The sequence below is a fragment of the Orcinus orca genome, chromosome 18 (assembly GCF_937001465.1).
Source record: "Orcinus orca chromosome 18, mOrcOrc1.1, whole genome shotgun sequence".
NCBI lineage: Eukaryota > Metazoa > Chordata > Mammalia > Artiodactyla > Delphinidae > Orcinus > Orcinus orca.
In genome coordinates, this window is record NC_064576.1 from 14126535 (window position 1) to 14143002 (window position 16468).

The 16468-nt window shown below is 43.2% G+C and overlaps 1 protein-coding gene across 17 annotated transcripts in view; it reads left to right on the forward strand.

Moving 5' to 3' along the window:
* Positions 1-16468, forward strand: part of DZIP1 (DAZ interacting zinc finger protein 1) — a 54372-nt gene that overhangs the window by 23133 nt on the left and 14771 nt on the right. For 16 of the 17 annotated variants that reach the window (XR_004485268.2, XR_004485267.2, XM_049701022.1 and 13 more), the window contains 5 exons: positions 4624-4764; positions 5212-5260; positions 6748-6804; positions 9104-9160; positions 14682-14741. Coding sequence is in view for 15 of the 17 variants with exons in the window: in XM_049701022.1 (XP_049556979.1) it covers positions 4624-4764; positions 5212-5260; positions 6748-6804; positions 9104-9160; positions 14682-14741 (364 nt within the window). In the remaining 2 variants the exon portion in view is untranslated. The remainder of the gene's footprint in view (positions 1-4623; positions 4765-5211; positions 5261-6747; positions 6805-9103; positions 9161-14681; positions 14742-16468) is intronic. The other variant, XM_033435129.2, reaches the window with a different exon arrangement.

Here is a 16468-nt window from a genome sequence, read left to right on the forward strand (position 1 = left end):
CGTTCACAGGCTGGCTGTGACGTCTTCAAGGCCAGTAGGAGAGCATCTCTCCTGCCTTCATTCTCCTCCTTCGAGAGACCTGAAGTCACCCCAAGACCACTCCATCCAGGGAGGTGGTCCCCTCCCGTTATTATCCTCAGCGCTTCACAAGTGTAGCTCTCAATGCTGTTTTAAATACTTTGTTTACTTGTTTATTGTCTGTCTCTTCAACCAGATCACTAGCCCTGGGAGGGAGGGGCTCTGTTTACTCCTCCGTTGTATTCTCAGCATCCGATAACGTGTCTAAAATGCGGTTGGTGCTTGTTAAATATTTGCTGAAGGAATGCAGAAGGTCGATAGGTGGCCAACAAGGGGATCACACAGGCTTTTTGTGTGTGGATGGGGAGATGCTGACGGTACAGTTCAGAAGAACAGGGTGGAAAGAGCTGTGTGTCGGTGTGACGTGATATTTGAAGCAGGTCCTCTTAACCTCTGCCTCGCTGCCTTACTCACCTTTCATGCTTTAGGCACTTAGCCAGGTGAGGAGGCGAACGGCCAGTGACAACTTAGAGGAGTTGCTTTTCTCTAAGAATGTTGAATCTTTCCTTCAAGATGCTCTAAGGCAGTAGTTCCTAACCAGGGACATCCTTCAGAATGACCCGAGGCTCTTCCAAAATACAGGTGTCCAGCTCTCCCCGCTGAAGGCCTGATTCGGTAGGTAAGTCTGGGACATGCAGAGTTTGGAAACAACAGTAAGAACACCAGCAAACCCCCGACGATTGTGCTTTGGATCCATGGTTTGAACCACGGCTCTTACAGTTTGAAGTTCTATTTTTATTCTTCAGGGTGTTCTTAGAGCATTGGGGTTTAGGGACAGAATTCAGGCTTCCTTCTTGATGGGGGTGATTTTAGTCCTCGTTCCTTTAAGCCTCTTGTGGGAATGTAAGTCGCCTTCTGGCTGGAATACAGTGTACGGTATAAGTTGTAGAGGTTTACACTTGGCCACTGTGGGTGGTGATAGAGAGGAAGACCGACTGCCAGTGGTTTGGAGGAAGGAGAGGCCTGACCTGCTTGTGAGTGAGGCCCCTCACCCCACGTGCTGGGAGCGTGGAGGTTTTGTGCCACCGCCAGGCTACGCTGCTCCCTTGTCTGTTGGTTTTGCTTGTTCAGAAGCTGTGTGCTTCTTCCTTCATTTCTCTTAAACCCTAACAGAGAGGCAGATTCAATAAGGTTTAGTAATCTGTGCCTGAGACCAAACTATTAATTATTCCACATGATTGGTGCCTCCTGTTCCTACAATGCACATATTGTATTTCTCTGTTTAAGGGAAGTTGCGTTTGCCAACTTTTTATTGCTTTACCTAGATTCTTGGCAGTCTTTTTTTGGTTTTGTTTTTAAATAACATTGGTAGGAGTTCAAAGGGAACCACAGATAAATGATGGCATGCCCTTTTCCACCCAACAGAAGACTCTTAGAGCTTGGGAGGTTGTAGAATCGTCACGCAGTGGAAGGAGAGGAGGATGGAATAATGTGGCTGGTAGAGAAACAGTGGAAAACTTGAAATGGTAGAAGGTCACAAGAAATGAGCTCCAGGGCCACAGGCCTTTTGAAATAGTTTCTGGCTATCTCTTTCTTAGACTATCACATTTTCTGGTCAATTCTCAATTCCAGTATCAAAATGATGCCATCCCTTAGTTTTTCTTACGTACCCTTTCTGCTTGGGCCCTGCAGTGAGTCCCCATATTGCTGATTCTCAGCCTCCGCCCAGAGCCCTGTACATTTTTATTGGCTTTTCCTTCTGTTTTCCAACTCCAGATTTCCCAAACTGCTTTTGGGGGTACTCTTCCAGTAGTCTGTAAAAATGTGGGGAAGGTTCCTGACAGTGTCCTCCTGGGGGCAGATTCTTAGCATCCACTGGGATATGTAGGGTTCTTTTTAGTCCTTACTCAGGAAACCCTTTTAACTTGGTTCAACCTATTGTTTGTCCGGCCTTATGTGAGCACAGAGCGCTTCAGAGGGAAGACCCTGCAGTGTATGGATTGAGAGCATTAACTTTTTGTTGTTATTTTATTGTTTTTCTGTTCAATGTAAATGGATTATTTTTAGAGTAATTTTACGTTCACAGCAACATTGAGGAGAAAATACACAGCGTTCCCAGATACCCCCTGCCCATCCCGTATGCACAGCCTTCGCCATTATCAACACTCTGCACCAGAGTGGTACACTGGTTACAATTGATGAACCTACACTGACATGTCATTATCCCCCAAAGTCCACAGTTTACATTAGGGTTCCCTCTTGAGATGTACATTCTATGGATTTTGACAAATGTATAGTGACATGCAGCCATCATTATGGTCTCACACAGGACACTGACCTAAAAATCCTCTGTGCTCTGCCTGTTCATCCCTCCCTCCCTCCCCTCAACCCCTGATTCTTTTTACTGTCTCCATAATTTTGCCTTTTGCAGAATGTCATATAGTTGGAATCATACAGTGTGTAGCCTTCTCACATTGGCTTCTTTCACTCAACAGTATGCACTGAAGGTTCCTCCAAGTCTTTTCATGGTTCGGTAGCTCATTTCTTTATCATGTTGAATAACATTCCATTGTTTGTATGGACCACAGCTTATTTATCTCTTCACCTACTGAAGGACACCGTGGTTGCTTCCAGGTTTTGGCAATTATGAATAAAGCTGCTATAGACATCCGTGTGCAGTTTTCGTGTGGACATGGGGTTTTGGCTCCTTTGGGTAAATGGCAAGGAGTACAGTTGCTGGATCGTTTGGTAGAAGTATGTTTAGTTTTGTAAGAAACTGCCAGACTGCCTTCCACGTGGCTGTAGCGCTCTGCATTCCCACCAGCAATGGATGAGAGTCCTTGCTGCTCCGCATCCTTGTCAGCATCTGATATTGGCAAGCTCTGGATTTTGGCCATTCTGATAGGTACATTTTTGTTACTTTTTGTTTTGGTGATTTCTTTCTTTCTCTCTCTTTTTTTTTTTATTTGCGGTACATGGGCCTCTCACTGCTGTGGCCTCTCCCGTTGCGGAGCACAGGCTCTGGACACGCAGGCTCAGCAGCCATGGCTCACGGGCCCAGCCGCTCCGTGGCATGTGGGATCCTCCCGGACCGGGGCACGAACCCGTGTCCCATGCATCAGCAGGCGGACTCTCAACCACTGCGCCACCAGGGAAGCCCTTTTTTTTTTTTCATTTATTTAAGTTTATTTATTTTTGGCTGTGTTGGGTCTTGGTTACTGCGTGCGGGCTTTCTCTAGTTGTGCTGAGTGGGGGCTACTTTTCAGTGTGGTGCCCAGGCTTCTCAGTGCGGTGGCTTCTCCTGTTGCGGAGCACGGGGTCTAGGCGCATGGGCTTCAGTAGTTGTGGCTCGCCGGCTCTAGAGCACAAGCTCAGTAGTTTTGACACACGGGCTTAGTTGCTCCACGGCATGTGGGATCTTCCCGGACCAGGGTTCCAGCCCGTGTCCCCTGCATTGGCAGGTGGATTCCCAACCACTGCACCACCAGGGAAGCCCGCAAGTACAGTTCATTAATGCGTTTCATGACATAGACTAAGTTTGAAAGCGTTGACTTTGAAGACAGGAAAGTTCAAGTCTGGGCTCTTCCCGCTCAAGTTGTCTGCGTTTGGGTCAGCTACTTACCTCTCTAGACTTGAGTTTCCCCACCTGAACAACGAGGTCAAAGCTTGGATCCATGAGGCTGTGGTGTGGATTCAACAAGATGAAATGCCTAACACAGCCTCTACACGTGTTGAGTGTCTGTTAAAAAAAACCTCGCCAGTTAGGAAATGCTGCCCCAGGTACTCTCTGTGCTTCTCTCAGACACAGTTACCCCCCTTTATTTGACCTGCACATCCCTGTCTCTGTTTTCAGGCCGTAGGCTTGGAATGTCCTTAGTGCCATTTACCAAGGGTATTTTCTCTTCTGTTTAAGCAACTTCCGAAGTTGTTTTAAGAATGTTTCCTTAAATTATTGAAAACAAATTCTTCTTGAATTCTTGTCCAGTATTTGATCTTCCCTGAGGTTAAGTCTCAAAAGATGAATCTGTGCATCTTTGGATCTGTTCTCTGCTTCTCTTCCTTCTGTTCCCTCCCTCCCTTCCCCCTCCCCCTACCCCCCCTCCCTTCCTCTTTTCCTCTACCCCCAACACCCTCCACCTCCCATTTCTCAGTAAATATTTATTGAGAACCTGCTAAGAGCCAGAGACCATGCTAGTTGCTGGGCGTATAAAATAATTCAAGCGGGCTCTCCGGCCCAGGGAGCGCACTTTCCAGCTGGGATGATGCATGTGGATGTGTGAGAACAGTACTGCGTGGGGTTGGAGCTGCTCTGAGGGAGAAGCCTTGATCCTTATCCTTGCTCATCCCTGTGTGATTTCATGTAACAGCTCAGGTTCCCTCCGCTGTTCACATCATCAGTGTTGGCTTTCTTGGGCCGTGAGCTCCCTGGGAACAGAGATGAAGCCCCTTTTATGGCCAGGGCCTTCATACACGGTGATCAGAGAGTTATTCAGTGTGTAGATAACATAGACCAGCAAGAAGGTACGGCATGTATATACAAACTGCGAAAAGAAGAAATTTACGTGCAGTTTGCAGGTGAATGCCTTTCTTCATTGGTTTTTCCAGCTCCTGTCACATATAGAGAAACTTCGAACCTCAATGATAGATGATCTAAATGCAAGTAATGTATTCTACAAGAAAAGGATAGAAGAGCTAGGGCAGAGGCTCCAGGAGCAGAAGGAGCTGATCATCACTCAGAGACAACAGGTATTTTGGAGTATATATTGGCAACATTTTTATGTAAACAGTGCAGTTTATCTAAGAACATGTGTTTTTATTTTAGAGCACTTGTAAGATGGATAAGATAAAGAAGATAGAATATTTTTTTCCCTGTGGTTGCTTGTATAAGTAAATAAAATAATTTTTAAAGGTATTTTAAAATACCGTAGAGCAATCAGATTTATTCAGTTAGAATTCAGAATAAATGTGAAGGTAGCTAAAATTTCTTTTGGTAATTCCTTACCAAAAGAAGCAGCTGAATCCAAATGCTGCTTTTATAAAACATTTGCCTCCATGTCATTAAAGTCCACATGTCCTGTGTCTTTGGAGGATTTAGTGAAAAGGTTCATTTACTGAGTACAGGGTCTGTCCATTATCCAGTATGTCCCTGTCTAGTTCAAACATGGATCACTGAAAGACTGTTCTTCTTTGCAGATTAAAGAGTTTACCAGTAAACCATTAAACAGTGTCAGTGAACCCAGAGGTAAGTGGACCAGGATCCCAGCGCTGGAGGCAAGGCGGGCCTCCCTAACCGTGTGCTGGACTTCAGAAGAATGTTGGGCCGCGATGGTTCATGAGTGCTAAGATGTGCTAAGCTGTGCTAACCGCAACCCAGAGAGTTGAAGAATTTTAAATACCTAAACTGTCATAGAATGGTCTCGTATCCTTTTTATCAGAGTATCGTCATGCACATAATACATGCTTAGTCACTGTACCTCTGGATGGATGTGCAATAAGACGCCTTATGATTAAAAGTACGGAGTCTGGGGGAGACCGGGTTCAACTCCCATCTCTGGCACTATGTAGCTTTGTGAGCCGCTGCCCCGGTTTCCTCAGCTCTAAAGCTGGAATATCAGTAGTAATTACATCATAGGCTTGTTACAGGATGAAACGGGAGAACATGTACAAAGAGCACCTGTTAAACACTCATGAGTGTTGGCTATCGCTATTAATATTAAACTCTTACTTATCCTAAAGTGCTATAGTGGCTTGCTGCACGATTCTGCATTGTGGTAGGCTGGGGTTAAGGGTTTGTTCTAAGTATAGTGGGGGGATATACAACCTACTGATGGTAGCAGTGATAGCCATCCACCTCCGTGTCATTCAAGAGCTAGTCTAGAAGGGGGGCTGGGAGCCAGAAGTGCAGGGTCTCCCAATACAGCGTAAAGCTTGCCTTTTGCCTGGTTTTCTTCCGAGTGATCCCAGTCTTGGTTCCTGTACATCTCAGGTTATTAAGACATCTTTGTTTACTTGAGGGATGCCAACTGGGGATTGATAATGGGTGTTATGAGCTGGGTTTCCTCCCTGTTTCTGGGGGCCATGGGAGATACGGGCATATCTCGGAAATATTGCAGGTTCAGTTCCAGACCACTGCAATTAAGCCAATAATCACAATAAAGTGAGTCACACAAATTTTTTTGGTTTCCCAGTGCATAATAAAAGTTAATGTTTATACTATACTGTAGTCTATTAAGCATACAATAGCATTATGTCTAGAAAAATGCACATACCTTAATTTAAAAATACTGTATTGCTAAAAATGCTAACCATCACCTGACAACGCAGGGTTGCCACAAACCTTCAATTGGTTAAAAATGCAGCATCTTCGAAATACAATAAAGTGCAATAAGATGAGGTATGCCTGTACATTGACCTACACACTTGTTTCCCTCGTTTTGAGATAAAGGTTTGGGAAGGGTGGTGGTTCCCTATAACTTCTCTTGGAATACTAAGAGTTCAGGTAGTGAGGAATAACTGTATAATTACTTAGACAGCATACACATTTGAAAAATAATGTTAGAAAAAAGTTAGCTTTAAAAGATGTATGTTAAACATCTTTTTTTGGTAAGTCGCTATATGTTGGTAAATTTCATTGCTTTTTTGGGGGGGACATATTAGGATATGCACTAGCAAAATATAGCCCATAACTTGTGATTTTTGTTATTAATTTACTTTTTTTTGTTATTTCAGGGAATCCTTTAACCTGGCAAACTTTTGAATCTAAGCCGACTACCCCAACTGTACCTAGTAAGTTTCTATAATAGGCTCAGGGTTCTAAAGATATTTTTAAAGTGCTAAACCCATACATGACTTCTACTTACTATTTTTAGAGACATGTCTTTGAACATCAGTGTGTTTGGAGATTATGTAATGATCTATTTTGGTTCCCGGATTTGACCTAGTTCTACAACCCAATATTGTAAATATCCGTGTGATTTGGGTTAGCCATACCTGTTACCTTACTATTACCTCATCACCTTACCTGTTAACCTTATTCGCCTAATAAAGGAACAACTAAAAGTTCTTCGCCATCGCTGCAGTTTGTACTCTTGGCTTTCCCAAGGTCATACACTGTGACCACGTGACTGTGTGTGGTGGCCACCACATTTTGGCATCACTGAGACCCAGTGCTGCAGGGTTTGATGCAATGGTCCCACCAGTCACTCACTTGAAGTCAGCTCAGCACAGCTGTCTTCCGGAGCTGTCAGGATTTGGCCAGAATCCAAAAAGACATAATCTGTACAGTTCAAAATGGACAGATTGTTTTCTTAATAATAAATAGTTGAAATATTTTTGTTTCCATTCAAGAAAGCATGTGTACAGGATCTGAATAACGGGGGAGAGGGCCTGCACCGAGGCCGGGCACTGAACAACCATTCATATGGGCCCAGGACTTGTGATGATGAAAGGACATTGATGAGCGTGTTTGGGAATTTGGCACAATTGACTGGAAAGGGCTAATTGTTTTAACTGCTCAGCTGCTTCTTGAGGCCTCTTGATGCTGCTTCTGGAAGCTGAAGAGGTTGAGAGGTGCTCAGGAGGAGAGGGTAGTTTAAGTGCCAGGAGTAGAGCTGAGGGGAGAACAGAAGCATTTCAGAGAAGTATGGAAATTTAAAAGACTCTCAATTATTATTGTTCATACTTTAATTATACTTAGCACAATATTGGAACAATAATGTGTTCCAATAAAACTTTATTTACAAAAACAGGTAGGGGCTGGTATGTCCCACAGGCTGTAGTTTACCAAACCTGGGTCTAGATTAGCAAGTTGTAAATGGGTTTGAAGGCCATATTTCCAGAATTGTTAGCAGTTTACCCATAGTTAGGAGTTGAACACTTTCACACTAGCCATTGTAAAGACAAAATTGTATGCCTATAGGGTAGCTGAAGTTTGTGGCCAGTATTTTTTAGAATAGGATTAGAATTAAAGATCTATTCTAATAAGCTAGGGAAAGAGTCAGTAAACTAATAGATAAATAAGTAAATAGTTGAGAGAGGAACCTCAGATAGGAATTGTCAAATATTGGAAGAGAGGCTGTGGAATCTAATTTTCTGAGATATTTTGAGGTACAGGGTGTTCAGTCTTACTTGAAGCAGGTATACTCCTCTCTGAAGGCTGTGGCTGAATTAATGCCTTCTCACGGTGTCTTCCAGCCCAGTGATTGGGGTAGTCGTTTTAATTGGTTTATTGTACATGAATATTCATAGCAGCATTATTCGTAATAGCTAAAAAGTGGAAACAACCCAAATGTCCATCAACTAACAAAAAGATAAATAAAACGTTATCTGTCCATACAATGGAACATTATTTGGCCATAAAAGTACATGCTGATGCTGACACATGCTACAACATGGATGAACCTTGAAAACACGATGCTAAGTTAAAGAAGCCGATTACAGAGGACCACATATTTAATTGTATGATTCCATTTCTATGAAAGGACCAGAACAGGCAAATCCATAGAGACAGAAAGTAGATCAGTGGTTGCCAGGGGCTGGGGGGAGGGAGAGATGGGGCTAATAGATACGGGTATTTTTGGGAGGTGTACATGTGGTGAGAATGTTCAAGAATTAGGTAGTGGTTACGGCTGTACAACTCTGTGACTGTATTTTTTTTAAATTTAATTGAAGTATAGTTGACTTACAATGTTGTGTTTAATTTCTGCTGTACAGCAAAGTTACTCAGTTATACATAAATATTCTTTTTCATATTCTTTTCCATTACGGATTATCACAGGGTATTGGATATAGTTAGTTCCCTGTGCTATACAGTACGACCTTGTTGTTTATCCATCCTATGTATAATAGTTTGCCTCTTTGACTATGTTAAAACCCACTGAATTGTATATTTTAAGAGGGTGAATTATATTTCAATAGGCTGTTATTTAGAAATTGGTTTAGGTTAGTCGGTAATATCTTTGTCTTTTGTCCCTCATCGTCTGTATATATCTTGACTAATTTGACGAATATTTGGTTGTCATCATGTTCAGGTGCTGACGCTATAATTACAGAACGCTGTGAGCTTTTTCTTTTTATGCTTTTTCAGTGAATGCCCCAGCCCCACAGACTTTGGATGCTAAGTCAAGTCTAACAATGGCACATGGTAAGTTTCAGCAACGCCTCAGCGTTTTATGTACAGTTTCCACCCTGAGTTAGGTAACTTATTAACTGAAAGTGCTTCTGTGTGGGGTAATTATGCAAACAAAACATTTTGGTGAATGCAAAACGGTTAATGAAACTGCAGTCTTCCTATGTAATGTTACTGTGAACTGATCATACCCACCAGTCGTAAAGTATAAAACGTATCTACTGCTGGGCTCACAGGTACAGATTTTAGCTCTGGGTAGTACTTGGATCATTTATGATATTTGGGGGAAAGTCATAGGTATTGGGTAAGAGGATGACTTTCTACTAGACCAGCCAACCAGCACATGCCACAGGGCATATGTGACTGTTTTTATAACTTTCAATGTGGCAGCAAGTCACCTCTTTTAAACAAACAGTTTCAGTGATTGGTTGGAAAAAAGCTAGAAAAGACATGTGATGGAAACCAAAAGAAAAAAGTAGGAACCACTGGATGGAACTGCCGCCAGGATCCAGTTCTTGGCCCAGGCCACAGACTGGTAATTGTTACTAACATGATCCAGTAGACAGGGTGAATATTTATAGACATGTTTTATTTTTATACAGCTAAGGTGCTAACAGTTTTTATAGTATCTTTTTCATATATTGTTTTCCTAAGGTCTGCTGTACATTAAATGAATTAGGATGGGAGGGGGACCACCTTTTTCCTGTCTTACCTACAAATGCTTCTGGAATCTAATGATTACTTCGTTCCACTTTTCTTTTTAGCCTGTTAGTTAGGACTTAAATCCATGGTCAGTCGAGTTGGACTTTTTTGTCTTCATAAATATTTTGGTCCATATATCATGGCCTTTTGTAATTATCGTTTTTATTCACTGACTGACTCATGAAGTGTTTATGGCCCCTTATTTTTTTTCCTAAGATCATTTCAGGTGGATCGGTTCCCTTTGGCATGTGTTTATAATACGTACTGCATAAATTCTTCACATATTGGATGTTATTATTTACAAGTATTTAGAACATGCAGGGTTTTTTCCTTTGAACCAGTAACAGAGATAAAATGTGTGTTTGACCTGTAGAAATGTCTTTAATATTGAAGATATGAGAAAATTATCTCCGGCAATTATTCTCTATTCATTTTATTTAGGTCAGGTCTAAAGTCTCTCTGTTGCCTCCTTTTTTAAGGTTGATTTTTTTCCACTCTTTTTGAGATTCTGTTCCCATATAGGTCCATTACAGAGTACTGAATAGAGTTCCCTGTGCTGTTCAGTAGTAGGGTTGATTTTTACAAGGCATTGCTGGCTACTTCTTTTTTGTACCTCAACACGTGTTTTCGTTTCTTTTGTTTCCCACCTTGTTCTTGTGAGCCTCCTATCTGGCATTACACGAGGGCCATATTTTCTTCGTTTTATTTTTTTGGTACCCGAAAAAGGACGCATACAGTAGGCATGTAATGCTCTCTGGGGCTGATTCTGTCAGTCCTAGAGCACTGTGTCCTGTGTGGACCCTGGCCTGAATCAGCCATGCCCCCTTGCTGGCATCTGTTGGGATTGAAATGCTCGTTTTAAATGCCAGCCAGACCTGGCACGAGGCCCACAGCCCTTGGATTGGGATCAAAGCTGATTTGTGAGCATCTCAATGGGCAGGGGCAGAGGAGGAGGCTTGGTGGTGGCCCACTGCCTGGCCACCCCCAGCTGTGGCAGCTTCCCCGGGTGCTGGGGGCAGGGGCACAGGGAGGGTTGGTCACGTATCGCACAGCATTAATTAGCCCAACTTCCTCTCTGTCTTTCCCTTTGTTCTATCTCAAAGCTTGATGAGGTCCTTTACCATGAAAAATCTCATGATTCCTCACCGGCTGAGGTTGGGTTCCCTGGGACGCAGACGCCGGGCTGGAGGTTTGCGGGTGCTATCTGGGCAGTGCTCTCAGACAACACCTGTTAGAGAAGCAGAGTTGGGCGTTAAAGGGGTGTTGATCCCAGACGCAGCTGCAGCAGAGGCCTCAGCAGGTCTGACCAGGAGCTTTAGAGCTGGGGTGGGCACTTTGAAATCTTCCTGGATTGAGGCCGTCAGGTATAAGACATAGGTTGCCCCTGGGAGGGGGCACGCTCCTTTCAGCTGAGACAAAGCAAAAAGTAGGAGCAAAAGGTGGCAGGAAAGCACTGGATGTGAGCTATTGGTGCAGACGAATTGTTTGGCTGAGCATAGAGTATGCAAGAGATTTGAGGGGCTTCCCTGGTGGCGCAGTGGTTGAGAGTCCGCCTGCCGATGCAGGGGACGCGGGTTCGTGCCCCGGTCCGGGAAGATCCCACATGCTGCGGAGCGGCTGGGCCTGTGAGCCATGGCCGCTGAGCCTGCGCGTCCGGAGCCTGTGCTCCACAACGGGAGAGGCCACAACAGTGAGAGGCCCGCGCACCGCAAAAAAAAAAAAGAGAGATCTGAGGGACAGGCTGGTTTAGGTTGTTCACGGCAGCCACTGAGTGCTGGGCTGAAGCTGTTTGGGTCGTCCTTGTGGCATTTTGTAGCGGCTGAATGTTCTGAGGCTGAGCATGGCAGGATTGGAGAGCTGGGCTGCAGGAAGCTTAGCCTGACCGATGCGTTCAAAGAACCTGAGCTGGGAGATCACTTGGGTATGTTAGAAATAGTCTAAGAGATTCCTCACCTAAGAATCGGGTTGTGGTGATGAAACAGAAGGAAGTGGATGTAACAGCTGTTCCATGGGATTGGTGGAGCGGCTGTGCAAGTGATTGGGGGCCGAAGGTGAGAGAAGGCTCAGAACATGATGAGCTCAGGTACTGGGTGGACGGTGGTGTCATTCAGAAAATTCCAGAAGACAAACCCAGCAGCACCAGTAGGGAAGCACTGGGGCTTCGTGGCCATGAGTCTGGAGTTTGGAAGCAGACAGTCTGGTTTCACGGTTGACTAATGAAACTGTAGGGGCCTAGGTTTACCTGACCTGCCAAATGGGGAGAAGAGTCTTGGCTACTTCAGTGGGCTGCAGTACGCACAGAATGAAGCAAGGCCTTTGGAGCAAAAGCCACTGAGCAAGCACTGGCGAACCGTTAGCTTCTAGGGTGGGGGTGATGAGGTCCCACAGAGTCAGCCAGTGGAGAGAGGGCTTGGTGAAAGTCTGCGACTTTTTCTTCTGGAGGTAATGGTGGGAGACCGACATAAGGATTTTTCTGGCGGCCTTTGACAAGTTCGGAGGGGAAACTCAAGCCCCCAAGAGTTTCAGCTCTCACCCTGGAGATCTCAGCTCGGGGCAGGAACTGGAGGCTGGACCTGTGGCTTATAAAACATGAGAATGGCAGGCCTTCCGTCCCAATTTGGGACATCAGTCTGCTTTGCGAGCTGGGGTCTGGTCAACCTCACTTCCTCAGCCTTTATTATTATAGGAGCCCAGGTTCGGGAATCTGCCCCTCCTCCGCCCTCTGCATCGCTGCAGGAAATGTCAGATTTTGACAATTAATCCTGACTCGAGAGATAAGTCATAGGATTATCCCTGTAATATGATGATAATAAAATGCATATGATGATTTTGTAAAATTTTATAAAACTTTTCCTCATAACTTTATTCTTGTCATTTTCATAAAGTACAATAAACCATGTGAATTTAAAAAACGAGATTAGCTTAATCCTCCTAAAACCTGTTTTCAGCAGTTCAAACTAGTAGAATAGTCTGTTTGTATAACTTTATTTTTTCAATTTTTTATTGAGGTATAGTTGACATATAACATTAATTTCAGGTGTACGATATAATGATTTGACATTTGTATATGTTGCAAAATGATCACCACAATAAGTCTAGGGCTTCCCTGGTGGCGCAGTGGTTGAGAGTCCGCCTGCCGATGCAGGGCACGCGGGTTCGCGCCCCGGTCTGGGAAGATCCCACATGCCACGGAGCGGCTGGGCCCGTGAGCCATGGCTGCTGGGCCTGCGCGTCTGGAGCCTGTGCTCCGCAACAGGAGAGGCCACGGCAGTGAGAGGCCCGCATACCGCAAAAAAATAAGTCTAGTTAACATCCCTTGCCACACATAGGTACACTTTTTTTTTCTTTATTTGTATAACTTTAAAATCTTGATGCTGAATAACAAATATGAAAGCACCTTTTTGATGTTCAACAGTTGTGTTACATGTTACATGGAATTACATGCTCCTTTGTGGGGCCATGTTTACATTTCAAAATTAAAGTGGACTCCTATTTACTATAGGCTGTGTTCCGAAAGTTCATTTGAAAGTAGTTTAAAATGCATTTCTCCCATACGGTCAATGTCAGATATGTTGAGTAGATTGCTGAACAAGCTGTAAGAGCCTATTTTTAAACACCTAAATATAATACGTATTTATTTGTATATTCCTATTATATGTGTGTGTATGTGTATATTTGTATATGCCTAAAATAGAGTATCAGAAACACCCTTTAGTAAATCAAAAGCCAGACCTTCAAAGTAGGAGGTAGTAAATCCGAGGTGATACGTGCAAAGCTCTTAGGTCTGTGCCTGGCAGCCCGGTGAGCACGCAGGAATTGTTGCTATCATTAGCCTCCCCACTCGCCCACCCTGGGGTCTGGTGGCAGGATGAAATGACCCCCGTTTTGTGGGAGCAGGTGGAGAGCTCTCTGGGCAGGTGCCCTGTGTCAGTCTCCAGGCTGAAGATGAGGGGCCCAGGCACCTCCTAAGTCAGACTTTTGGTTGCATTTCATTCTGTGCCTAATGCCTGACTGCTGTGGTTAGTTAGACCTTCAGCCAAAACCTGGAGAACCAAGAAGGAGCTTTCCCTCTGTTGATCGGATGGGGTTTGCTTTATCTGTGCTGCCTGCGGGTTTCCTTGTGTGGGCACAGTGACATTTCCCTGGGAGGTCACCCAGAGGTCTCATCTCCGCCGGCCACTGTTCTGGGGTGGGATTGGGAAAAGCCCATCTTCGTTTCTCATCTCCTCACCTTCACCCTGGTGACTCTCTGGGAGCAGAACTAGGTCTTGAAACGTGGTTTAGGGACACGAAGGTGTATAAGAATGGGTCTTGGTCCTACTGCTGACCCCAGGATACCTCTCCTTGCCCTTTTACCATTCTGGTCCTTCCACTTAAAGACCCTGGGGCTGGCAAGAAGTGGGAATCCCAAGGCCCTGGGAATTTTTTATCTTTGGAAATTGAATATTTTCAATAATTTTCTATCTAGCCACCTGGTCAAGATACAAGGAAAATATTTTTAGGGACAAGTGAAGGAGATCTTTTGCAGTTGTGTTCTTGTGCCTTAAAAAAATCATGTCTGGCACTAAGTTGATGAGCAATAAATTTTAACTTTATTATTTAAAATGTAATTTCCTGAGAGTGGAGTTAACAGAAAATACGTAGCAAGGGAAGATACTATGGAAAGGCGACCAGCTTTAACTGGCTGCCTTAATATTTTTTTCCCAGGAAATTCTTGCTATTTTAGGCATGGTTAAAATACTGTGGAACGATATCTTTCAAAATTGTTTGAAAGGAACTAATTTTACTTTGCTGTCGTCCTATTTGTACTATTCTTATTTTTCCTCATTAATAGAACAGGCATTCTCATCGCACATACTGGAACCAATAGAAGAACTTTCAGAGGAAGAAAAAGGTAACAAAGAGGGGTTATATCTGCATCAATCACATTTAGTTGCTAAAACCCAAGCCTCGGAAGTATGGTTCAGTGGTTTTTATGGTAGTGTATCAAAATGAGGGAAGACATTTAGGTTTGGATTACATTTTCAATCCACATGTAGTATTCTGTCATCCTATTCCCCCAATGTGCTGTTATATTTTTACCCCACTTTACTGTTTCTTAACATATGAATAAGAAATTTCCTGTGTCAGTGAACTTGAAAAAAGATTTTAAGCCTTTATGTCAATGCAGAGATTTTTTGATCAGATGACAAGTCGACACAGTCGTGTGCCAAATTATACAAAAATATTCATATCACAGTAGTTATTTCTCATGCCCTGAATCTATGAAATGAATAGGTGATGTGCCCATTTCAAAAATTGTTTTTAATAACAAGGAAGGCATAATGTCTAAGCCCTGAATGTGGAATATTTACATGCAGAATATCTTAATGGCAGAATTTGGGAGCTGTTACAGGTTTTGGGGAGATAATTAAGATTATTACTGCTTCCTCATCTTATTTGGTAGTAATAATAAAACTTATTTTCTACCAACTAATCTTTGAAGCTTATGAATATTTACATTATTAAGAATATTTTCTAATGCTAGATTTATCCTAAAACAATTATGTTGGAATCAGTTTATCATAATTTTCTCCTTAGTAATAATAATGCTTTACCATATTTCGCTTCTTTAGGAGAAAACAAATTGTTAATATTTACATGGGCTCTGGTTTTGTCATTTTTGTTAGGAAGAGAAGTAAAATTATATGTTCTAGTATGTAAATTCCTGATATTTGTTATAACTGCTTATGTGTTCTCTAGACAGTTTCCAGTTTTTTTATTTGTTTGTACAAAGCTACAAATTGAGAAGGGACTACGTCAGGCATATCTATAACATCTACATGATGTGTATTTTCATTTTACTTGCATGTAACATGCTTTCTCTCTCCTACATAAGTATCATTTATTGATGTCTGAAACCCAAAATCCCTTATTCTCAGAAGAATCTATGAAATGTATTAGGAGGTTCATAGATAGGGTCCAAAATTTTGAAACTGCAATTGCAAGTCATATAGTTCACACTCATTTAAAAACGAGTCAGCTGGTTTCCAAGAGGAATCCTGATTTGTCCATCATCCCCATTTCAGTTCCAGGTTTCACCCACTGCATATTCTGCCTGTGTTTCTTTTAGAAGTCTACCTAGACCATGTAAGGCATGAGTTAGGGATCGTTGACAGCAAACACCATCATCGGCTGTTGCCACATTTAGGGAGCTGAGTTGGGAAAGAAAATAATCTTTGCCACCCTCCACGCGTTCAGACACAGCTCTGGTGAGGGACGAGAAAGTGCTGAGGACCACTGAGAACAGCCAAGTCCCAGCGCACTGTCACAGAAACCAGTGACCGCATCTTTCTGGTGCCTCCGTGGAGCCAGCATGCTGGCAGCAGATTGATTGCCATCAATAAATTCCTCAGCTTGTGCTAACATTTGCAGACAAAGGCCTGTGCAGATAAATCTTAGCAATGGTTTGCAAAAACAGTACAACTTTTTACCAAGAAGTAACTCACATGAGACTGTTTCTTCATCCTTACTTTCTGACAGTTGTGTCGAGACAGACTTGATCTTGCCGTTCTGTAAGATGTTAGACTGTGAGGGCCAGGAGGGATCTTAGGGGCTATTTTATTTTTCAGAAACTTGAAA